A 26,567-nucleotide genomic window follows, 5' to 3' on the forward strand; every position below is an offset into this window, starting at 1 on the left:
GTTCTGTTGTTGGGATTTCATATGAACACAGTGTACTGTTGCCTTCGGGCTATTGGGATTTGAGAGAATGAGTTTTTTTATCCAGAGAGACTTTTGTGAGAACACTTGTTCTTTTTCGAATGTGAGCCTGTACTTCGTTCTTTAGATGTTTTTTGTCAGTAACTCATGCACAACCTGTGTTTATACACTTTATTTTAATCCATTTCCAGGTATGTGATTAGACTTATATCATCATAGTAGCAGGTGTGGTGGGTGTGTTTTTGTAAAGCCTAGTTTAATGTGAAACTGAAATTTTTGGTAATTACCCTTTTCTATGTCTTCTGATTACTGAATTCTTATTGTACTGATTTATTTTATGGCAACAGTAGTTGGGTGGGGGGAATTCTGCATTGTATACCTTTAAATATCACGCAACAATTATACTATTGCAGAAACTAATATATTATTATATTATTTGAACACAAATAATTATGACAAATCATGTAGGCTGTACTTTATCGTCACCTGGTCAAGTACTTCGATCGTATCTTTTGTATGTAAAATCTCAATCTGAAAAGTAACAGCTTTCAAATAAATGTTGAGTAAAATGTACTAGGGCTGTCCCAAACAATTGTTTTTCTAACGATTAATCTAGCAATTATTTTTTTTGCTTAATCAACTAATCTAATGATTCATTTTTCGATTAGTTTAATGGTTATTTTTTCGGTTATCGATTATTTTTCCATCATTTGATTAATGAGGCAATTTAAACAATATGGACATCAAAACATTTATTATTAACATTAACATCAGTGTTTTGCCCACCATTATATTAGCCCCGCCCCCCCCTTGAAGGTCAAGCTAATTTTATTTTCTATATAGCACCAGATCACAACAGAAGTAATTTAAGGTTACCTTTCCCATAGAACATTTACTTTTATTAAACAAAGTAAATAGCCTTATGTTATTTATCTTATGCCATTTCTGTCTATACATGGTCGCACGTTTACAGTTCTCCTCTGCTCTCTGTAACGCGCATGGCAGAATTCGGCCCCGACGCACGCATAATTCGCATCAACGTATTTACATAGTCGATGACACCGTAGACAACGTTGACTCGTCACCCCAGCCCTAGAATGTACAGTATTTCCCCCTGGAATGTCAAAGTACCTTAAAATTAAGTATAAATTCAGTATTTGGGTAAATGGTACTTATGTGGAACCCTAATGCTAATTGTCCAAGTTTACAAGACAGAATAGACAGTTAGCCGGCTAGCTAGGTAGCATCTGCAATTTTTGTCAAACTAAACAGTGTGTTAGGTCAGTTTCTGTGTCTGTGTGCTGTGCTTATTTACTTTGGTGCCAGTTGTTGTTAGCTTCCTGGCTAAAAGATGAGTGGCCACTTACCACTGTCATGAAAAGAGACATAATGAAATAAAAAGTAAAATGTGACATGAAATACAAATGTCACTGGGGAAATTGCCACAGTTAAAAAATCTTTTGAAAAAAGGCATTATGAAATAAAAAAATTCTGAATGGAATAAATTGAACTAAAGACTTTTAAGTTTTAATCATTTCTGACATTACTTCACAAACAAGTGGTTGGTTCAGTCATGTGTTTATTTATTTCATATCTAATTATTTTTTTTATATAATATTAAACACATTTTAGCTCAATACTAATAACCTCTGGTAGCTTATTATTCTCTTGTTATAAAATCTTAAAGCAAAAGAAAACCGTGTAAAAGACATTCTGTCTCTGAATTAGCTGACATTTCTGAGCAGGTGCTTGTAAACCTCTCGTCACTGTGTCTTTGTCACTAATAGGTGAGAACAAAATGTTCTAGAGGTGCATTCAGCTCCGAGGTAGGCAGCTCAAAGCACCTCACTCTTTATGCTTCTCCATTTAATCAGAGACAAAAGGCCAAGGAACAACACTGACGATCCACTCTGTCCTGGATTAATTTCCCCGTCTGCCTGTATCTGTGTGTGCGTGTGTGTGCATGTGTGTGTGTGTGTGTGTGTGTGTGTGTACTGTATAGACTGATTCTATTAAAAGCAAGCACTTATTGCCATTTTCTATGTCTGCTATCCAACAGTATCGCTTATATTTTTCCAGTCTAAAGTTATGGCATGTGCTTATTCAGTGGCTGTCATACATGCTTGTAGGAGTGTATTCATACACTGATGTCCATGCATTAATGTGTACAGTAAGTGTGTATGCGTATAAGCCTCCCCTGCTCCCCCTGCTATTTATTCTCTGTGAGTCCTTGTTTACCGTGCTCTTTCTAAATGTCAGCACTGTCAGTCAGGCCCTCCCATAAGCCCCAATCCGTGCTGTTGGGTCCTCCCTGTGTTTATCTCTGACGACAGGTGGACTGTGAGAGTGATACCACACCATTCCGTCCATCCATCCATCCATCCGTCCATCCATTTACTTCCTCTCCTCTCATCTTCTCTGCTGTCCACCATTTATAGATCCCTCCTCCAGTGGTGGTCTTTGCTAAAGAATCTGTCATGTGTGGCACATACCCTCCCATCTCATTGCTCAACTGTGGCACCTTGTTTCACCCGGCACACCTCCCACACTGGGAGATTTAAAAGTGTGATTTTATCTTTTTCGCAGTAATAACAATATGTGCTATTGTATAGCTTATGTACAGTAGTCATTTCATGTAACCTCTGAGATCAGAATCAGAAATGGTAATTCCATGGGGACAAAAGGTATAGTGTGCAGCAAAGATGCTCTATAACAAAAGGTGACGCATTATAAGCTGCACCAATTGTATGAAATGCTATACACTTCATGTCACCTAGGTGGGCGCAGTCACCTCTACCCCCGACCTGCACCTCATTCATGTGAATGAATGAAAGCAGATTCAACACAATACAAGACACTGGATACAGAACAAATGTAGAACTTGCCTCCGTAGTTTGCTGCTCATTTTTATCTGCTAGCCCAGTATCTGATACCAGCCCATTACAACGTGATATCAGCTGTAGCCAGAGCTTGTGAGAGTGTGCTGCTGAGACAGAGACAGGTGAACAAAGTTAATTTTCTCCTGATTTTTAGGAAAAATACCCTTTTAGTGTCAGAATGTTCGGAAGATAAGCGGCTTCTGAAAAATGTATCCAAAAGTTTCCTCAGAGACTTTGGGCTGAAATAATCTGTTATATTCTGTGCTCATGTTCACTTCTCCCATTGGATTGAATAGACTCAGGATGTGACGCTATTCTCCTAAAGGGGCAGGAAAGTGGCAAAATCCACATGACACAGATACAGGAAATGACTCTGAAGTGTCTAAACCACCTCTGCTATGTGAGAATTTTCAGTCACTGTTTTTTACACAGCCAACACATTCTCACTCCGACCTTGTCACATATTGATGTCTGGTCATGGACTTTCCACATCCACATTGGACGCGCAAGGTACCCTGGGTGTGTTGGTTGTAGACGTTCTGGGACACCCTGTCAAGTTGTGCCTGTTACTTGCATTGTCTTCTTTCAAAACACACTTCCGTTTTCACAGGAAATTTAATGTTTACATAGAGTCTCTTTCAAAATAAATGTACTATGTCGGTACAACACCACAAATGGACATTTTTTTTTTGGCTTTAGAATCTTACGGGGCATGAACACTGCTCTCTTGGGTGAAAGTCTGTATTTGTTGGACCCATCCACCACCGCTCCCACCCGCCCCAGTCAGACTTTCACTGCCTTAATTTTTGTCCTTGTCCCATCATGTTTCCCCCTGACTATAACGCAGATCGTCCGCATATCATGCCGGCGTTAAAGAACACCTTTTTTTGTTGGTTTCTGACGCCGTAAGTCACTGCCCAAGCAACAGATTTTGACGACTTTGGAGTGAGACCGGGCTCACACAGCATTCAAACTTGGCCCCTCCTCCCTATGCTTGCTTGTACGTACACTTCAAGCTGCTGTACTATTGTAGGAACGTAACAATTGTTGTTATGGAAAAGCCGATCCTGTAGCAAGCTAACTGAACTAACCACCAGCACTTACCTATCCAACAGCAAACAGACCAACTCAGCGTTGCTGTTCATCCTCTTCATCATTGTTCGCCAGTGTAAGTGAAAGCCAACCCATGATACACTCTCATTTTGGAACAAGTTTTGCCCCATGACGTTTCACCTCGCTGTATTAGCATTTTTTCAACACTGTGTCTGCAATTTTTGTAGCTTCCTCTTGGATGCATGCTTCTTACGGTCTGGCACTTGATCCCTACCTTTGTATAAAGTCTGGAAGCCAACTGCACGCTGTTATTGGCTGGGGCCCATAAATGTCCCTACCACAGGAAATTAAGAATACACCGCCACATGATTCTAGTGGGTTATAAGTGATGATTGAGAGGGATTACTTTTGTATGAGGAAAGTATACCTTTAAGCATATTCAGATACCCTAAAATTATTGGAGTTTGGGCTTTGATTTCATGAGCTTCTGCAGTATCTAAAGAACAAGGTGTTTTAGTCCTGATTAATTCTCACACATTTGTTTTTTCTCCTTTATATTCCAAACTCTGAGGTAACCATTGCTGATAAAAGCACCACGCTGTTGGAACGCTTTTACTTTGAAGCAGCAGCCGTACAAAAGGTCCTGTTAACCCAGGTGTATTAAACATTGCAAGTGAGGAATTTACTTCCATACAGCACCAATGAATCATGGCACATATCTCCTGTGTGTTAGCTGAGGGTAAGACAGTATAAACGAACTGCAAAAGAAGCAGCATATACATTCAGCACGATCTGTATCGTACTCGACCTTGTGGGTTTAAACTTGGCTCCCACTTTCTGTGTGAAGCTTGCCGGGTGGGAGCTCTTGGCAGGAGGAGAACTTGAGTAAAAGGGCGTGGGTTCATGATATTCCTCCAGTGAATGTGTTTTGAGATGTTTATGTCTGTGCCTGAAGTCTGCGTGTGTGTGTGTGTGTGTGTGTGTGTGTGTGTGTGTGTGTGCCCAGGTGTGTCTGTGTCTGATGGCCCTGTGGAGTTGTCTCTTCTCCACTGTGCCTGTGTTGCTCTCGTTACATGATTCTAGACTGAAATAAATCAGCTCTGTCACTCACATCCTGCCTGCCACAACAGCAATTTCTCAGTCGGGCAGTCAGAATCATTCAATAATGGATCGAGTACTTGGTGTATTGTAGTAAACGGGGTGAGGTTTTTATCATACAGTGATGCTTGTTGTTTATTTTTTGTCAATAATGGCTTGTAGTAATTCCATTCTGAACAGTTGCTGTTTTAAAGGAGCTCTGTGCAACATTCAGAGTATTAATATAGTGGCAAACAGTTATTTGCTATGTGAAGATATGGTGGAGTCATGGCGCCCTGAGCACAGAATGAAGTCACGTTCCCTCAGTGTGTGCTGTAATCTGAGCTGTTCGTTGCTGTGGTAGACGATACGGCCACACATGGATGTTAGTGCATGTGAGTCCTACTGAGTGTGTCCGACTGGCTAGCTAATTGCCGCCACTCTACACTCATACAGCAGTTACCACTGATAAGCACTGTTGCCGTTGTTAGCACTGCTCGCACTGTGGGCACCGCCAGCTGCTTGCCGCCAGCTCACCCACTTCCTTGTTAAGAGCCATGTGCAGGCAATCCCAGCTCAGACTCTGAATCATAGATGTGCTCTGAATGTCACATGCAGCTTCTTGAAAAACTTTGATATTTAAGATGTCAGCATGTCCTTGAACACAGCATCACGGGGAGCTTTCACAATGGTCTCTGCTTGAACCTGCATTAGCGCTGGATGACAATGGAACTTTGACAAAGACACCCAAATGTTCACTGTGGGAGAGTATCTATCACAGCCAAGTTTTCAGTTCTCTTTAACTTGATATTCATCATGCACTCAAAGTGGAACACACTGGCTGTCTGAATAGTGTCAGATCTACAAAAAAATAGACGTATTACACTTAAGCATATGTAGATAATAAAAAAAAATCAGGGCTATTCAATTACAAATTGAATTGAGCTGGATTTCAAAACCAGAAAATGTTGATGGGCTAGACATTTTCAGCAGCCTATTGAAACCCTTTTTATTGTTCGCCTTTGGTAATGACTAATTTTAAACAAATGCAAATGCATGCAGTTTTAAAAAACAGCAATGTTTATTGTTTGACTTAAGAATTAAGAAATTATATACACATATTCAAACCAGGCACATCACAAGGTGCAGAAACAGAATGCCAAAGAGTTATCAATGCAGTTAAGGCACAGAACCATAACAAGTGGCAGTAACAGTAACCATCTCCCTCCCACACAAGCACATACCTCACCACATGCTGTTTTTTCATTGAGGTCAAGGAAAAGTGATTAGAAAAAGACATAGGATGAGGCCCATATGTTTTGAGGAGCTAATAAGCACGGTCGGAATTGTGTCACATGAAGAGACGTTTTGTAAAAGATATGATTGCCAGTGTCGCCAATCCAATCGGTACATCCTGCCCAATGGTACTGTCATGGCTAGAATTTTCCTAGTCGATCATTTGTTGTTATTTAGAGCCATTAGTTAACAAGTTGCCCACATGTTTTCAACATTAATTTCATTGTTAAATTACATATTTTGGGTGGGGCAACACAACAGTTTGAGTTCAAGGTGTGAGAAAGAATAGTATCAGTAACATTGTTAACACTGTGCTGCATTACAGAGAAATACAAAACGCCGATATTTTATCTACAAGTGCACGTCACACACTGAGCGAGCCGCCTGTTAATGAAGTTGTCGGCAAAGCAGTAATGATTGTGCTAAGTGGCTAATGGACACGTAGCTACTTCCATGTTTCAGATGATACGTCATGTTTGTAGTCGACCAGTGAAGATGAGTTTATATATCACCTTGGGTTCGTCCTTCACCTTCTCAAAATGATCCCACACTTTGGATTTCCTGCCCAACATGTTATTAACTAGCCTGTGGAATAACCGCAGGTATCAGCCCTGGAAATTAACCTGACTCCTGTCTGACTGCTGCTAAGCGACCAATGAAATCTTGCTGACTAATGACCTCTCTGGTTGACTTTTTGCCGACTGTTAGGGGGCAGTTCTAGGTACTGTGCATGTGTAACTCAACAGAGACGAAAAGGAAATGAGATGTCTCACTCGTTTGCTACATCCAGACACTGTATGTAGTTTATATATATTTGTTCTTACGTATATCAGATTTATGTAAGCTGGGCCACCCGGAGGTTTCTTCTGGGCCAACGTTGTTTCATTGCTGGTACTATTTTAATCCATTTTATTTCTGCAGATTTCTTCTTTTGATGCTGTATGTGTGCTTGTTTATTTGAAGATGCTCACCGTGTTGCACAGCAGGTGTTTCTCCTCCTCCTTCCCAAATTTTACATAGCACACTGTACTATATATATATATATATATATATATATATATCTGGGAAATGCTCCCATCCATGCATCTAATGCAGTCAGTCTCTGCATTACAAAGTTAATGTAGTCATCGGGTCAAGAGGTTTAGTACAGTGTGTATGTTTGTTGTATGATCTAATGTAAGTGGCTGTTTAGTTGTGTAACAAGCCCTCAGGGAGGAGCTAAGTGGGGTTTTTTTTGCTTTGTGATCAAGGGAATTATTGATCTTATCATATCAAGTATCACATTGCGTTATTGTTGTTGTCTTTATCATTAACGACGAGAAATTAGATTGTGTTACGAGCCACAGAGTTACATAATTGTGGTGTTGTGAGTTGCTGTCAAAGCAGTTGGGGAAGACTTGATGGGAGGGAATTATTTATTCATAAAGAGACGGTTCAGTTTAGTTCACGGCATCACTTATGTTTTATTTATTTGGAGATTGCATGAAGGCAACTTTTGATCATACATGCATGCACGCTCACTTGCAGAAACTAGTGAGAGACACACACACACACGCACACACACACCCTCAGAGGATCCCACTGGGGTATCACGCTTTGTACACAGACAAAGACACCATCCCCTCAAAGGCGCATACTCCAGTCAAATCTGCATTTAAAACACAGTCACACAGAAGTGCACATATGTTTCCAGCTGCAGAGAGGAGTTTGCTGTAATCAAGCTGTGACAGTGTATGAATGTCTTTCCTGCAACCATGAATTATACACCAGGCCAGAGGCCGCATGGGAAATCTACCTGGACCAAAGTAAACATTGCCAATAGTTTGACTGGAAAGATGTGCGCTGTGACGCTTAGAGGCTTATCAGTCAGCCCTGTGTTTGCTGCTCTGTAAGTTGCAAGGTGCAATGAGAGCTTTCACTCTGTAATAGCAATTCTATCCTACTATAGGGTTGGTTGCCCTTATAGAGAGAAAGCCAGAGAGAGGGAGGGGAGGAGGAGTGAGATGACTAAAGTCTCTCTCAGCTCAGCTGTACTGTTTGGAGTGCAGAGTGTGCTGCCATGGCAACCGTAAAGAGACACAGATTTTTCTGTCAGGCCAGTACAGCTTCACATCAAGTGTCTGTGAAACTGCAGTTGAGTGCACACATGCATGTCATCTCTTTGTGTTATTACGCATCCAAATTGAACGCGCCATAAGTCAGTTTTTATGTGCGCTGATGGTATTGATTTTCAGTGAACAGTTGTGATGTATCCGTGTTTGGATTCCTGTTTTCTGGCTGGAGTGACTAAGAGGCTGTGCGTATGTGTGTGGGCGCGTAGCGAGCACTCTCACAGCTCGCCAGCACTGACTTATCTCAGGTTACATGGGGCTAAGAAAGCATCCATGATATCACTCAGCGACCCTGTGCACAAGCACGGATACAATGATTACAGCCATATCTCAATCACACTGATTCTCTGCAGCAGCGCTGGGAATGGCTGGGAGCTAAATTGTTGTGTTTTACATGCACCACCACTCAAACGAGCCATATGTTGTAAAGCAGCACTTAACTCTGCTGCTTCTTAATGAAACAAACATGCATTAAACGATTACATAGCATTTTGTATCATAATGCTTTTTGTCAAATTTGCTGTAGCGTACTTGAATGAGTTTAATTACGAGCTTTTGGTGAGGTTGCTGCAGGCTAGTAACAACATTATCATAATATTCTCTTTTCAACTCAATGGCATGGTAATGCTGACCTTTAGCGGGAGAGAGAGGGAGAAGGAGAGAGAGACGTTTTAATAAATCATTATTTTTTTGCCCCCTGCTTAAAGCTTGCATGTTAGTTTGGCCTTGAAGATGAAAGCGCTCTGAAAATATACAATCTAGCAACCGTGCGACTATCAAAACAAAAGCAACCAAGCAAACAGAAATCAGAAGCAAACCCACCACTTTGCAACAATATTGGCCATAACACATTCTCATCCCCCAGAGCCTCATTTAGCAATATTGAGACCGAGAGAGACAGAATGAAGTGGTGGAAAGCTTCAAACACACTGTAAGCGTCAGATAAGTGCATTTTCAAAAAGTGTCTGTTGTTTTCAGTGGCCTGGTGTGCACTAAAAGCATCGTGTGTTGCACATCAAACCAATTTGCCGTGTCTACTCGGAGCTTAGTTCAATTTTGAAGCCACAGCGGAGGAACAAAATTGCCCTTTTGCGTGTGGTTTCGGGAACCACAGTGACCTATATGGCAGCAGAGTTACATAAAAAGGTAATCACTTTTATAAATACTTCATTCTGGTTAATTATCCAGACATGCCCACATTATTATGCATGTTTTTAACAGGCTGTTTTTTGCTGAGGAGGCTATAGGGAATCAAGAGCTTAATAAAACTTTTATCAACTCATAGCATTTACAAGCAGCTAAAGCATAGTTGGGGAAACACTAATTAACAAAAGCCCTGTGATATAAGTCAGCAAATTGAAAGGGCTGTTAATCCAGAATACAGATGAGACGTATGGGCCAAATAGTAGTACGATAATTGATGTTTTGTTGATCCACATTAGCCCCAAATCATGTGCAGAGTGCAGAATAAATTATGAAACATGTTTGCTGTAATGCCATTGGAACGTAATGAAGCAGTAGCCCGACGTTCTCTGCCTGCACTGTGCAACAAATCACGCAACTGAGATGATTCACCTCAATTATCACAGCCTTTAGATATTAGATGAAAGTACGAACACTGTGTACACTACAGAGCTGTGCATGAAATATCTTTCCAGTAGCCTCTGACTTGGTTGTTCAAAAACTTTTTGGAGAAGTAACTCATGTGCCCAGCAAAGGAGGATAACGGTATTTTCTAAGACTTGTATTTACAGTATTTGGCTGGACCTCAGAGGAAGGTCTTTGTGTGAGAGCACATAAAAATGCAGACTCGCTTTATCTGCTGTAATCTGGCTGTGTTCATTAGTGGATGCTTTCTGATGCAGTCTTGATATAAATAATGCTCTGGTGTTATGTTGTCGCTTTTTTTTATATCTCTGTCATCTCTTTCACATCGAGGGAGCTGCGGTTGCTAAGGATATTTCCTGCAATTCACCACAACAGTGGCCAATTAGTCAGCACATACTCACTAACACTTAAGACGCTGTTATAACACAGGGTGTGTTTACACCTCTCTGTGTCTGCTGCATCTGTAGGTTTTTCTGCTTCTATGCATGCCTTTTTTTTGCTTGCAGTTTCCACTTTGCCAGCCTGTCACTCTCACTCTATCTTTTTTATTGACTTGCACAACACAAAGTCGCGTCCATCCGAGACAAGACGTGGGAGTGGCTGTGCCCAGTCATTAGGAACATACAGCTGTCTCACTAATTTTTAAGAAGCAAAAAAAGCGGTGTAGCAGAAAACTCCTTTTCCATCCCTGATTTGTCTTAGAATCACACCATAATTAGAGACCATTTTCTTTCTCATTTAAACCTCTGTAATTCCTAATCCATTGTAATGTGGCCATTACTGGCTCATTTTTTACACTTGCTAAAGTCATTAGTCATTGCTAATTACCATATCGAATAGAGGAGGCCAGCCGGGGGAATTCTAATGAGAGTTTAGTGCTACAGCAGATTCTCAGGGAGCTGTGGGTGGAGATCGTACAGCAGAGGATGAAGATCTGGATCTGACATGCTGTAGAGAGGTGGCCCAATTGGTTTTGCTGTCCATCATAACAGACACACACGGAGGAGTGTTAGTCTCTCTTATTTGTGAGCACATAGGCTTGCACTTCTTAAAATGGTATTGTACTGTACCGTACATATATGACATGCTCACATGCTAGGGTTGGATTTGCAGTCTGAGTTGGAATAAATACTTAAATACGTTAGAGCTGCCAGACTTAATTTTCTTGCCTGATCAAAAAAGTACAAGTATATGACATATGTGCCAAATCCACAGATAACAATCACCTGACTCTGGAGTTTACCTCAGCTCTGCAGTGTTTCAGTGTCTGTCAGCTTTTGAGTTTTACAGTCCAAACTTTACTGTTTTGGTTCAGTCTCACCGGTCTCATCAACCCTGTTTCCAGACGCAGCAGTAGCTGTTTTCTTTTACAGCGCTCGTTTTGTGTCTCGCTGTTGGATACGCCCCCTCATCGTGAGACATGTTACTCAAGCTACTCAGAGAACCAGGGTTACACAAGTGACCTAAAATTCCACTAAACCCCCTGAACCTCAGACTGGCAGTGTGTCATCTAGAGTAGGCTCTCATCACCATGCCCCCATCTGGGGGAAGACAATTCAGCTTCCTGCATAGATGGCTACACAGGGAGTAGAAACATGTCTTCAAATTTCTACTTTAACAAACCGCTTTAAATTGGTAACGCATGCCAAAAAGTTGCCGTGTTGTTGGTTGTACCAACAATAAATCCAATTACTTTGATCTCCAAGTTGTTGCAAAATAAAAGGGCTTTGACTTCAAGTTATAGATCAGACCAACATCGCATCATTACCAAGGCTGTGTCCCCTTTTGGGAAAAGAAACACGGTGTTACATAAGGAGAGAAACAGGAAAATGCAGTATAGCTGTTGTGTAGCAGGTAACCAAGACTTTCATGCTAAAATTTGAGGCACATAATATACTTAGATTTTCACTGTCAGTGTGGTAAATGGCTAGATAATGCTGATGACAATCACTACTGATGGACAGCTAACATTAGATTTAGTAGGAGGCGGCAGCAGTACAACAGTACAGCAGCATGACTGTCATCTCCAGGTAAATCTCACTCTAGATCAAACAACTGGCTACCAACAGGTTGCTTATTTACAGAAAACACAACCAACGCTACCTGGTGATTCATTCAAATATGTATAGATGTACAGATAAGCAATATCCTGCTCCTGTTAGGTTATTGATCCACTTGGATGGGGGAAGACTAAAGGGACATGACAGCGATCAATGGATCATGAAGCTCAGGTTCAGGCAAGGTCGCATGACAAATATTTGACATGTCTATATAACAAACGTTTGTTTAACAAGATGTATTTATATATACAGACGTGTCAAAAATTATAATCCAAACACACGTCAAATTAAATTGACGTCTGTAGGATCTTCTGCTTTCTATCCTGAAAAGGGGGTGTAGCCTTGACGTTCTGTGACGTACTAGTATTTGCCAGGGTGACATTTACCTGCCCAGCTGTAAAGCACAAGCAGACAAAGTTAGCGAGAAGCTGGTGAACATATTTGAGCATATAGCAGCTATAGAGCCAGAAATTTCCTTAAGGTGTTGACAGAGACAACAAAAGAGCCAGAAATGGAATGAAACAGTCAGGGTGGTCCCATTGCTTCATATTTACTGGATGTGTTAATGATCAGTTGTGTTGCGATCACTTTATGATATGATGATATGTCTGTGTTGCTTGTTGCGCTGCCCCCAAGTGGCCAATCAGAGACTATAAGTTCAAATTTAAAAAAGAGACTGAATTTGGTACTGGATTTAAATTAGACACAGTTCTATCAAATACTATTGTATTTTATAAGGCATTAAACAGTGGATTACTTTTTGATTAATCACTCTAGTATTTATTCTATAAGATGTCCTCAGAGCCTATAGTGATGTTTTAAAATGTTATTCTGATAGAACAAAAGAGAGGCAGATATTTTAGTTTAAACAATTTAAACAATCAACTATCAAATATCATTTGAGCTCTAATGATATGCCTACCCAGCTGCATTTCTGTATACATCGCTGCTGTGGAGCCGGTGCCTTTGCCGCTCCCATTACTATTCCTTTTCATCATAATGCAATAAATGTGGGAGAGTGAATAATTGATTAATCATTGCCTTAACAAGACTATGAAATTACAGTGCTACTTGGAAAGATTTCCTTTACTGTAATAAGACAGCTTAGTTAATGTTTAACAGAGGCACCAAGGTTGGCTGCTGTGCAATAATGTATGAGGAGCGGAAAGGAGGCTCAAAGGAAGCGAGTTCAAAAGGAAACAAACAGAGACAAACAGGTCTGTGTTTGCCAGTCGCTCTGCTCAACTAGGGAGGAGGACTGCTGCAGGAGAACCAACACACACCCACACACACTCACACACAAACATCTCTCTTTCTCCCAGTCACACAGTAAATGGTGACCCGGTTGTTCTCTTGCACAGACAAACTACACACACACAGACACTCACACATTGTCTCCTGGAAGAAAGCGTATGCATGTTTGGTTTTTTGTGTGAGTGTGTGTGAGAGTGTGTGTGTGTGTGTGTGTGTGTGTGTGTGTGTGTCTGCGTGCATGCATAGTTGAATGCGTCAATGTCAGTGCCAAGGTGTAGGCCATTGTTGTCTTGGCCCAAAACAAGCTCCTGTCAACCCCCCCGGCACATGAAGAGACAGGCAGTGAGCACAGCGGAGACGTAGGGTGGATGGAGAGGAAAGGAAAAAGAAAGCAGAGGAAGAGTAGGGAAGCGAGAGCGAGGGAAAGAAAAAGAGGACAACTGAAGGAGAAGGATTAGACAGCTGTTTACTGCCATCTCTGGAGGCCAGCAGCAGTCAAAGCTAAGGAGTTTGTCAGCCTTTGGTCGCACTATCCAGTTTACGTTTCATCACTGCCATTTCTCTCTCTTCCTCTCTTTTTCCCCTCTCCTTCTGTCTCACTGTTTCAACCCAGCATAACACACTTTCTCTGTGTCCCCAAAATCTTAAGGTGCGTTCTTTGTTACCTCTGCTAAGGATGTCATGTTTTTTGTTCAGATTGCTTGCTCATTTGTCAGCAAGATTACGGAAAAACTTTCAGCCCGATTTCCGTGAAATTAGTTGGAGGGGTGTAGCATTGGCCGAGGAAGAACCCATAAAATTTAGGAGAAGATCAGAATCACAGGGTGGATACAAGAATTATTTTTCCATCTTGTAGCACTGCAAGACAGGGCACTTGGCCTTGGCTGAATAAATGGCATCTTAAAATCCACTAGTTGGTAGTAAAGCTAATTATTGACAAAACATCAACGGTTGTAGAAATAGTGGCAGTGGTTTCATTAGAGGACTGGTAAGTCTGTAAGACCAGTGCTTTTCTTAGTAACTAAGGTATTTATGGAAACTCAAATTCAGACATCAAAATCATGCAACCAATTATAGTCAATTCACATCCAGATATAAGTTGTCTGCACAGCTGACATGATGAGGCATTTATTCACTCATTCTTTTTTGTAGCGGCTAGGGCTGGGGTTAAAAATAATCGATTAATCTGATTCAAATCGATCTTCATTTGAATGACCCAATATCAGTTCATAAGATCTGAGATTGATCTTTCACTATACGCTTTTTGTTCTTTTGTCTGTCACTGTCTAACAAAATATCCCCAGTTGAAATGATATTGAATCAAATCGAATTGAATCGAATCAGGACCTTGTGAATCAAAATCAAATCGATTCAGGAAATCAGTGGTGATATTCAGCTCAAATGTGAGAATCTCCTGCTGTTGTTTGTTATGTATGATAGTAAACTGAAGATTTGGGGGTTCTGGACTGTCGGTCGGGCAAAACATACAATCGGAGGATGTCACCTTGTCCTAGGGAAATTATAATTTACCATTTTAATCTCCATCTGGCATTTTATTGTCAAATTAATTGAGAACACAGTTAGCAATGAAAAAACTTAGATGCAGCTCTCTCTATTTTCCTTTTCAATGCTCAGTTTTAAGACATTAATTTTTTCTTAATGTCATAAAAATTTTGATTTTCCTAGTAATCCTAAGAACGTGTTCTTAAATTTCATGCTACTGATCAATCCTTTGACACTGAAATTACCCACTGGGTGATGTTTGCCTAGTTGGTTTATCCTTTGGCCATGTATTTTATATGTTATTTGATTACTCCTAGTAAATAGAATTAGACTATTGGATGATATGTGTATATGTAGTTTATCTTTTGACATTTCTAGATGAACGATTCTTGTTTAGAAGATAGATATTATACATGAATTTTACCAAAAGAAAGTCTGGGGATGGTTTGAAGAATTTTTAGACGTATAACTGTACAGAGCTTAAAATGGGAGTTTTGATGCAGGAGAATTGTTTGCTTTAATATTAAATATGTATTGAGGGATCGAAAAAAGCATGTTGCTTTTCTCACTGCACAGAAAAAGCTTAACCTTACCCACACCCTTTTGAACAGTGATCAGTGAACAAGTCAAAAAACACACACACTCATTCACACACACACATACACCCTGCAGACAGCTCTGCATTCTCCCAACTGATTTTCAAAGGCTCGGCATCCATTCTGTGTTTGCTCTCTTCTCGCTCCCTGACTGCTCTTTCATCATCCACCCGTCATCTGAAAAGCATCTTAAATGATTATGTTTTAGCTTCTCCCTTTTTTCTTTTTTTTTTTTCATACTTAATCTCGCCTTCATGTTCACGCTCCATTTGGCTTGACGGCGCAAAGGTGAATCATGAAAGCCTTTTTTTGTTTCAGATTTGTGTCATTTTCATTGCGTAAGCTCTGCCTCTCTGTGCCTCTGCACTTGTCGGGGACCTGATATGTAACGCAACATGATTTCTGCTGTTGCTGTTCGAGCTGGCTTCTCTTGAGGTGAAGAGAGAGAGAGAGGAAAGACAGGGATTTGACTCAAGGGATTTTGCTCACAAATTATCCAGTTGTTTTTTCTTTTTTTCCTTTTTTTTTTTTAAAATGTGCAATTATAGCAGTGGCTAAGTGTTCTACTCTGCCTATTAATCCCCAACAATTAATGTGCGTGGCTCCATGAAACATATTGGCAACTTTCTTAAAGTGAGATTAATTTGGCAGACAGGAAGCTGAGTGGGCCTTTGTGGAACTGGTTATCTTTCCTGAGCACATTGGTCTAAGCTCTCCAAGCCTGGTGGAACGAAGAGTGTGTGAGTGCAGAGGGAGTGTGATGCAATGTAGGTCATTTGGATGGTGTGAACATCACAAGGTTTTTAGATTGCTCTTCTTGATTGCGTGCAAAATTGGCCGGGCAGAAGAAGATTGATGCTATTTGTTTTCCAAGTCTTTGCATTAACATAATTGATTCTTGATTGTGTTCTGTATATCTGGTGACCAACCAAAGATCCTGCCCTTCTGTTTATAGCTCTCTGTCTGGCCGAATTGTTGGAGGCGTCTGGTGGTTCTTCACCCTCATCATCATCTCGTCCTATACTGCCAACTTGGCTGCCTTCCTGACAGTGGAGAGGATGGTGTCTCCTATAGAGAGTGCTGAGGATTTGGCCAAGCAGACGGAGATCGCCTATGGAACACTGGATGCCGGCTCTACCAAAGAATTCTTCAGGGTGAGAAACCAAGATTCAAACATTCATTCAAAGGCTCAATCTCTGCTAACCCCTGTTAAAAATACAAATTCTTCACAATAAAATCCACCCCGAGTTTCACCAGCTGAATGATTTTAAGTAGATGATGAGTTTGCATTATCATTAACTTAATACAGCTCTGCTACAGTGTTAGGAGAGTCAACAGTAAACACTGTGGCTGACATCAGTGAGATAAAACTACAAACAGTAATGCTGGATTACATACATGCCTCATTTCCTGTAGAATCCAGCATGGAAATGGCAGACTCTGCCACTAAAAATTAAAACTGCTGCATAGAGAGCAAACTGCAGAATATAAATACATTAAATGGCTATTGATATAACATGGCAGCCATTAACAGTATCCAAATTTGGCTTCATGAATATTTCAAGAATTCTAACTTTAACACACGGCATTATAGAGCATTTAAAGGGGACATGTTGTGGTTTACCTTATTTTATGCCATATATATAATGTTAAAATGTCAGATGTTCACATAAAATGTGGCCAAAGTTTTAAATAAAGATGTACATGTATTTAAAAGTAATCCCTAAAATACATTTTTTTCTACTTTGAAGACAAACTCACATCAGCTTGTGACGAATATCTTTATACAGTTATCTACTCCAGGCAAATTACTTTAAGTGTTTACACAATGTAGCCTACACTGCTACATGTAGCAACATGCTATCGTCAGGAAAACATGTAATCTTGGTTGTCAGTGTTGTGAATTTATCTCCAATTTCAGATCATGTATCTGTTGGAACATGCCTGGTTATGAAGATTTAAGTTTGGAAGCTTTTATTAACACTTAACGTGAGAAAGTGCATTAGAGTACTCCATTAGAGTAATTCCCTGGCTGCAAGTGCACTGCTACAGGTAGCTACATGCTAACAGCAGGAAAACGTGTAATCTTGGTTGTCTGTGTTGTTAATTTCTGCTCTTTTTATAGATAATTTTCCCACTGGAACAGAGAATTTTAGACAGGGTAAATACAGGTATATTCAGGCAGACATAATGAGGAAATAATGTTTTGAACATTAAATCATGTAAACATGTTCTAGCAGAAACCCAAATACAAGTATGAACCTGAAAATGAACATAAAGGGTCCTCTGTCAGTTAGATGATAAAATATTCTCACTGACGGTGTCTCTCTTCTTTCTCTGTCCTCCCATTTTGCTCGTTAACAATTCTGGCTGTCAGAGGTCGAAGATCGCTGTGTTTGAGAAGATGTGGTCCTACATGAAGGCGGCCGACCCGTCTGTGTTTGTCAAGACCACAGATGAGGGAGTGATGAGAGTAAGGAAGTCCAAGGGCAAATATGCCTACCTGTTGGAGTCCACAATGAACGAGTACATAGAGCAGAGGAAACCATGTGATACAATGAAGGTGGGAGGAAACCTGGACTCTAAAGGTTATGGCATCGCCACACCCAAGGGCTCCCCTCTCAGGTAAACCCCTGCCACTGCAGCATGGCTGGATAAAAGCCTCCAAGTGCTTTTATTGGAGCTTGTGCATGAGCCTCATCTGTCACCTGTTGATTTGTCCATCAAGTTCAGTTCTTGCAGCGTTTGATCATGTATTAACATACAAGAACTTGAATATATTACTTTATCCTTTTTCCTTCATGCATTTCAATTTATTTATGCATCTTGTTGTCATCAGAATAACACAACATATCAGCATTAGTATTCTGCTCTTGTTTGAGTCTATTATAACCAGACATAGAAGGCATGCCATTATTCTTACAGTACTTCCTTTATGTTTTTGTTTCTTTTGTCCATAGTTTGCACACTGTCACAAAGACATGTACAACTTCATTATGCCCATTTTCACCACTGATGGCCATCTTTGTTCACGCCTGCATATGTATGTATGCAGCTAGCCTATTCATAGCTGACTAGCAGAAGTGTAAAGTAGGACTATGAGATTTCACGTCCTCTTTAAGCGACACTTGTTTTCCTGCTGCCCTCTAATTAAATTCTAAACCTTCCTCATGAGCAGTTGTGGTGGCTGGTTTCACATCTGCTTTGAAGCTGAAGCATCCCCTCTCAAACACACAGAAACGCTCATACAAAATGTAAATGTACCTCTCACAAACCAACCGGGCCCTTGAAAGCAGGATTACAGCTTAGAGGACCACATCCCATACGGCTACTTTCCCACTTACGCCAAGGCTCGCACCTTGAATGTGAAGTCAGCAGAGTTGAATTTATATTTGACACATTCAATGTGATAATTGATGTAATGAACGATAATTCATACTGGATGTACTTTCCTGCCATCGATGTCCAAGAGCAGCAGCTGTCCTTTCATATTACATTAACACCCTTAACCAACTTCCCATTCATATTTCTCTTGCAACTACAGAGAGAGCGCAGGAGCTGGTGGCATCTGAAGCTTTTAATCTATCTCTAATAGGCCTCATTCATTTTAATGAAAGGAGCCATATGGAGAGATTTCATTCAAACTCGCTGAGGATTCATTCGGGGTTCCACCTTGGTTGACAGCCAAAGGTCAGAACACGCTGACTAGAAATGTTGGGTATGTCTTATTCAAAGGCTCCAATTAAAATAAATACAAATTACATCTTGTACAGCAAGTAAGTGCTGTTTTAGTGTCAAGGCAAATGATGAAATGAATGTGCTCTCAAGTCATGATGCAAACCTACCATGTAGCAATGGGATGCAGCGTTGAACTGCTGAGGATGGCGCCATTATCTCTCTCTCTCTCTGTTACTTGTTAGCAGAGTGATGTATGTTATTCTCTGGCTGTTCTGTTCACAGACGTCAGATCCTGAGTTTCATCAACAGATAACAAAAAATCATGATTGGAAATGTTAAAGGAAAGGAATTTTGAATAATTTACATATTTTTTACGGTTCAAGTAGTTCTTTTTGTGCAGCTCACCAGGGATCTGACATCAGTGAATGTCCAGTGAAATCAAAGAGCTGAGTTCAGTCATACCTGCAATACATTTTTAATGCGTTAATTTGTACAGAGTACTGAATATAAGGGATGCGCTGATTAAACTTTTCCTCTCTCTGTGCCAAATGTGATATCTAAACTCGGGGTAAATGCTGAGTACAGATCTGATACCAGTGCTCTCTTTTTTAAATTACTTAACCTTGTCACCATATTATGAACTGAAGATGGACACAACTAGGGGTGGCAATCGCCAGAGGACCCGCAATATGATAATATCATGATACTTATGTCACAATACGATATTATTGTGATATGCTGAGTATTGTGGGGAAAAAAATATTGCCATGTATTACCTTTTTTTCCCAACTGCAAATTATTTACCCAAAGCAAAACTTTGTCAACATCAGTGTTTCGTCATAAGATAAAGTTTTTGGTCTGTTCATCTGAATTTAATCATTTTCAATACAGCAAAATGTGCAAAGCAACCAGACTGACCAAAACCCTCATAAAACCTGTCGTAAATGCCACCCTTCCTTCTGCACTTCACGTCTCTGTAGAGCTTACGTACAGCTGTGTTGGTGAAAAACATTGGGACGGAGTCACATACCTGGGTTTCATTGTTTTTAGCGTGTAACAAAAACCTTAGTAGGTGATGGACTGTGTTATTTTGTTAGCTCTCAGAGTTGGATGGTAGTTTTGTCGAGCTAAGTGTGTCCAGCATCTCAATGGAGAATTAGTACCACCTACTGCTTATCTCGATTAACCAAATACTCGCATAACAGTAATGGATGGGAAAGTGCATAAATTTGCATTTTCTTTTGCAGATTTTCTAAGAAATTTGATTAAAATTTGCACTACATTTGAATGAAATTCATTCAATTTCCCAGTAAAAGTTTACCGCCATCTTCATGCTAAAAGGCAGTTAAAGTGCCTCACAAGTGGAGAGTAACAGCACTTTAATGCACCAGATTAGCTCACTGCTGTATAAACAGCAGAGAAGAAAATATTTATTTATTAAGTATTTCATGTGATAAACCAGTCCGACAGATCTGAGCGTCCCTACTGCTTATATGTTTATACATATGTAAATTGTAATACCCATATTGTGGTGCAGGCCTGATTGAAAGCAACACTTTGAAAGTAAAGATACATAAATAACATAACCCTTCATTTTACAGGATGTGCAGACGGCCTGTCTCCAAACTACACTCTGTGATCAATCTGTGAAATGTTTCATTTCTTACATGTATGATGTCCAACCACCCCCATGCCTGCCTGCCTGTTTACCCCATCCCACCTAACATACAGCGCAGTAGCCTTCCTGACATTCTGCTCGCCTCGAACCAACTGACCAAACTAACCAATGACCTGCAGGTCTCCATGTCTACACACTTTGACTTCTTTCTTTGTGTCTGCGCCCACGGGGCTGAGAAAGAATTCAGAGGTTTTACCAGCTCTGAGGATAACTGTGTTCCCTACAGCTGTGTGGTGCACTCAGGGCTGGGGATAAAGACTCTTCTGCGTCTGCTGGCGAGAAAGGCAGAATATCACCAAACTAAATTGCTGCTGCACAGAAGAATTGACACTGATTTGACAGAAAAGACAATCTGGCAAAGGCTGTAATCTTCATTTCTTTTATGCAAATTGTGATTGCAGATTCTGCCTTTCTGTGATTTGTGGATGGAGAGGGTCTTTGTCCACAGCCAGTCAGCTATAGGAAATACACACCCACACTCACCAGAGAGAGAGAGCAAGCCTCGGGGAGTTGCTTTGGATGAGGTGGTTCATATAGATTTAGGACTGCGTCTATAGTTGGTCGCACAGTTTCCTCTCAGCCTCTTAAAGAAACAGACCTGTTGTGGAATTGAACCTGACAGTTAAAACATTGAAAGCCTCTGTCTGCATTTGTCTGTCCTGATAGTTATAAATTAATCAACTCAGGCCTCTACTCACCACGATGCAGTTATGGGTTGAATATTGATAGGTTAGTTACCATAGCAATCTGTATGCTGGTGCCACTGAAAGGAAATTACCATCTGTAGACAGACTTCCGCATCCAAGGCATCTCCATTTATAGAGTCTGCTCTGCCTCCTTCTGAGGCCCCTGCTTGGTAAAACCTGACTCTACTGCTGTATGGGCGCACGGCATTTCAGCCCATTGCAGATACACAACTAACATGTGCATCTAAAGCCAGTGCTCCTGCTTCATATCAGTAGTAACATGCAGGAGTTTCTAACTGCAAGTCAGTGTTGTCATAATCACCACCACCATGCGACCAATCTCTTTATATCTGTCCCATAGAGTGTCTCCTAATGGCTATCGTTTTATATTATTTTCAAGAAACCCTGTAAACCTGGCAGTGTTAAAACTGAACGAGCAGGGCCTCTTGGACAAATTGAAAAACAAGTGGTGGTACGACAAGGGAGAATGCGGCAGCGGGGGCGGGGACTCCAAGGTCAGAGCCAGTTTGATAAACCCTGCGGGTAACCCACCACCACTGGGAGTGGGCGGTTGTGGGGAGGGGGGTAACCGGCAGGCCCACACTGCACTACCACTCTGGCATCACTTAATCTCTCTGTGGTGTGGCGAAGGGCAAAGGAAAAGTGCCAAGGGGGGGTGATTATTTGGCTTTCGGTGGCTGGATTTGAAAATCACAGAGGGGGATATTTTGTATCATCTCCCCTGCTTAAACAAAATGAATATTGATGATTTCAAATTGATCAGTGTGTAGTAATTAAACCAGCTGGGTCCCCAGTGTTCAATGCTCTTTTAAAAACCTGTTTATCCATCTAGTTACGCTCTGGAATTTGTTCCGTTTAAGCTGTTAACTTTAGTCAATTACTTCTTTTGGCGAAAGATACAATTGAGACATCTGTGTTACATAAATGAGGGTAAGCAGTGTGCCGGTTACCCCAAGTGATATAGTAATACACATCTACTGCCTTAGGGAGCAAGCCAACCAAGCTAGATGGAGTATTAATGCATATCACTTTGACTGATGTTTCTAATGATGTTAATGCTATATTGATTATATATATATATGTGTGTGTGTGTGTGTGCGTGTGTGTGGTCTGTGCGTGTTCGTGGTGTGTGTGTTTTTGTTCTCTGAAGCGAGCTCAAGCATATAAGTGTGTTTGTATTTGCTGCTCTGTGTCTCTGAATCAATAACATAAAATAACATGGTATAATATGTTATTTATGTTATTTCCTTATGGTTGGAAGAATCCCAGTAAACCTAGCGGTGTTGAAACTCAATGAGCAAGCCATCTTAGACAAACTGAAAAACAAATGGTGGTACGATAAAGGGGAGTGTGGCAGCAAGGACTCCGGAAGAAAGGTTAGTCTCCAACCCAAACCTGTCACCTCACAGCACCTCCCAGCACAACCCTGCCCTGATCCTAGACCAGCTCCCAAGTCCAGCCCTCAGTCTCTATTACACTGAGCAATACTCCCCATGTGGTTCTAACAGTAGTACTGTATTGGCCCGAACATAAGACAAAGACATTTTGCAACATATGCTTATGAATAAAGATGAGAAACACTGAATGTAACAAGTGTAGGCAGATACACTCTGTTAAACATATTTTAAATGTGGTGTGCATTTAAATAAGAATGCCGTAAATACATAAAAAAGCAAAGTAAACTTTTTTGTTTTTTAGTGATTGAAAATGATGGAACACCAGTGAATCAATTTTCTAAAACAAATAACTTGATTAAATCACTGATTTCAGGTTTAACCAATAAAAAGAATGTGAACTGCAGTTATCAAATTTAATCAAAACAAGGATGAGAATTCCTCCGTACTGCGTATTACTGCTACTACTGCTACTGTCAGTAAAGTTATACTGCTACCATCACTTCTACAATTTCTACTGCTACTGTTGCTGTTACAACTTTAGCAACACCTGCTGCTCGCAGCCCTTTCTCATTCCCAGGGCATCAAATACGACAGCCCAGTCAGTGGTTGTAGGCGTCTTATTCCTACACACAAGGCACCCTTTAGCATCTGTATAAGACGTAGCCTACTGGGATTTCAGCTAACACTAGTGTAAACCCATCTGCAGCAATGATGTAGTATAAAGAGCAAGAAAGTCCAAGTAGGGTGGGCAGAAGGGAGGGGTGGTGTTAGTGCTCCAGGTGAAACGTTGCATTTTTTTAAACACTGTTACTGTCACATGACACATGAGACTGATGTGATGTACATCACTCATCAACTTATTTGAGTTAGGTAATAAACTTACGATGCTTTTACATTTAACCTGTTTGGTTCAGTTCAACCAAACTCAAGTTCATTTGCCCCCTAAGAGCGGTTTGTTTGGGCAAGTATGAACACGGTAATCTGGGGTGCACACCAAAACAATCAGACTAAGACCTTCTTGAAAACTCTATGAACTCTGGTGCGGTTCATTTGCGGTAAGAATATCTTCCGACCTCAATCCGAACCAACTGCAGTCACATGACACATTGTTTGGGTTAAACATGAGGATGTCACAGTCCTGGAGGATTATTAATGTGCACCTCCTCCTGTGCTGCCTTAATATGCACATTCAGCACATCCAATGTATCAAAACATTGTTTTCTAGTTGGAGCCGCACCTCATTTTCAAACTGTATGGTTTGACTAAAATGAACAATGACAGCAATATAGTCCACGATGAGCAGCGCTAAAATCAACCTGCGTAGTTGTCCCTCCATTGTGACATTAGAAAGTGTCACATTTATCTTGCAAGTGTACTCTTCTTCAACATTTTGTTTACTTCCTGGATTTTTCCCACATGGAAATTCTGACCAATCAAGAGGAGCTTTCTCATGCAAGGCATTTGATCTGGGCCGCTTGTAGATGCTGCCGAGGCAACTATGCAACTTTGTAACAAAACTAGTCCCTGATTCAGATTAAAGCAAGCAGGCTCTGCGTCTGACAGCACCCATAGTTATTTTAACCCAAACCATGATTTTTTTTTTCCAAACCTTACCCAGTAGTTTTGTCACCAAAACCCAAAGTAGTTTGGTGAAACCTACGTTTCCTGTGAAAGCAGAAGTTTGTTTTTAATGAACATTATTCATGTAACAAAGGGGAAATTGACACACTGTTCCTGAGCATCAAAAACTGGTGCTAGAGGGGTTCCTGGAGCAAGCTGACCAAGTTGACGTATTTGATGAGTTGGAAGTTGAGCGTGCTGGCTGAAAATTAATGGTAATCAACTTTCATGCCATCATCAGTAAGCTCTGTTTTAAAGTGTAGGGAACTGTTAAATTAGTTTTCAAATTGTTACTGTCTCTCAGGGCTAACAATGGCAGTGTATTTCTGCTGTAACATTAACATGAGGCAGTAGAAAATCTTAACAGCCTACGTGAGAGCCTATATATCTTTTGCTGAACAACAGCCACTGTGGCCAGTGTCAATTAAAGACAGAAGTAAAGGCTAAAGCATAGTGTAACAGTAGTAGAAATAGAGCAGGGTCACACTGATTCAGTAATTTCAGTCACACCACCTTATCTACATGGGGTTTGCTAACATTATTCATCAAAAGCTAAAACCATTGTCTTATATTCGGGCCAGTACTCTTGGGTGGTACTCTTGTGTCTATTTCTCCTACTGAGTTTGTGTTGTCAGAGATTTAATGTTCATTACCAGCGTGTAAATAAATATTGTGTGGTGGATTAGTCAGGATTGTTACAATAGTTTGTTGTATTTATATACAGCCACTGTAGTTACCATCTAAGTGGAAAACATCCTCTTAGAATAGATCTCCAACCCCTCAAACACACATACACACACACACACACACACACACACACACACACACAGATCAAGTGTGATGATAACCTTGAGTTTGTACTGTCGATTGGATATGAATCACTCTGAAAGCAATTTGCAACTCTTTACCAAAGAGAAAGAATGAGGAAAAGAAACACAAGGGTGTGAGGAACACCGATGATGGGCCACTGAACTTTGCTGAGCCCGTCAAACATGTTGAGCCGTAACCTTTGCATTCTGGCCCTTACAGCAGTCCTGCCCCTGACTCTCTCACTGCAGAGTGCATGTGTGGGTGCAAACCCTGTCAGTCTGCTAGATCAGCCACAAGTCACACTAAGTTTGCCACAGTGCACATCCATTTACTGTTGATGTTATCCACTGTTTCAAGAAGTAGTCCCCCCCCCCCCCCAACAGAAAAGCTTTCCTCCTCTCCTTCAGCTGGCCTTTTGATCCTGTCAATACAGTACAAGTGCCAAAAATGTTTTCCTTCCTTTCCTTTGCTTATATTTTGATACTTTAGAGCAAGAGTGTCAAACCATGTGCCATGATGGGCTCAGTATCCAGGGAACACACTAAAAACAAAATGATTTTTTATTTTTTTTTCTGAGCGGTTTTAACTTAGCCACAGGCTCACAGCAAGTAAGTACATTTAAGGAGAGATGTAGTAGAATACACTGTCTCTGCAGTACGGTTGCATAAGTGTTTATTTAAGAGTAGTTTACTGTGAAAATTTAAATCCGCCTCCAGTCACCAGAAGAAACTGTTGGCGTTGTATGTTTCTGCACTTCATTAGTATATTAGATTTGTATGTTTCATATCAACATTTCTAAAGTGATGTAGATCAGGTTGTGTGTTTATGAGCTGAGCTTCTCATCAGGTGCACGAGGGGATAGTGGATGGCATGGGACCTAGGTGACCAGCCTGGGTATTTTTAACGATGGTTTGTGACATTTCCAGCTGTGTTTTTGGCAACAAAAGAGGGTATTTTAAGCCAAAACATGATCTTTTCCTAACCATAATGTTGCGCCTTTTGTGTCTAAACCTTACCATGCATTAGCCACAGCGTTGTTACAACATAAAATTGAAAATCAAAATGTCAAGAAACATTAAGTGTCTCATATTCTCAAACATATTCTTCGTTTGCAGAAACATACAATGCTAAAATGTGTTCTGGCGAATAGGTTATAAATCATGTAAATATTATGGATGGGACTTCCCAGACACAATACAATATCACACAATACTTGGGTCAC

General features: G+C 40.6%; 1 protein-coding gene across 1 annotated transcript in view; it reads left to right on the forward strand.

Annotated features, from left to right (window-relative positions):
• The window catches only part of gria1a (glutamate receptor, ionotropic, AMPA 1a), a 96,083-nt gene that overhangs the window by 56,074 nt on the left and 13,442 nt on the right, over nt 1-26,567 (forward strand). Inside the window, 3 exon segments of the mRNA XM_049585871.1 lie at nt 16,411-16,609; nt 17,833-18,080; nt 21,898-22,012. Of these exon segments, the coding sequence (XP_049441828.1) occupies nt 16,411-16,609; nt 17,833-18,080; nt 21,898-22,012 (562 nt within the window).

Source organism: Epinephelus fuscoguttatus, linkage group LG9, assembly GCF_011397635.1.
Source record: "Epinephelus fuscoguttatus linkage group LG9, E.fuscoguttatus.final_Chr_v1".
NCBI classification, from domain to species: Eukaryota; Metazoa; Chordata; class Actinopteri; order Perciformes; family Serranidae; genus Epinephelus; species Epinephelus fuscoguttatus.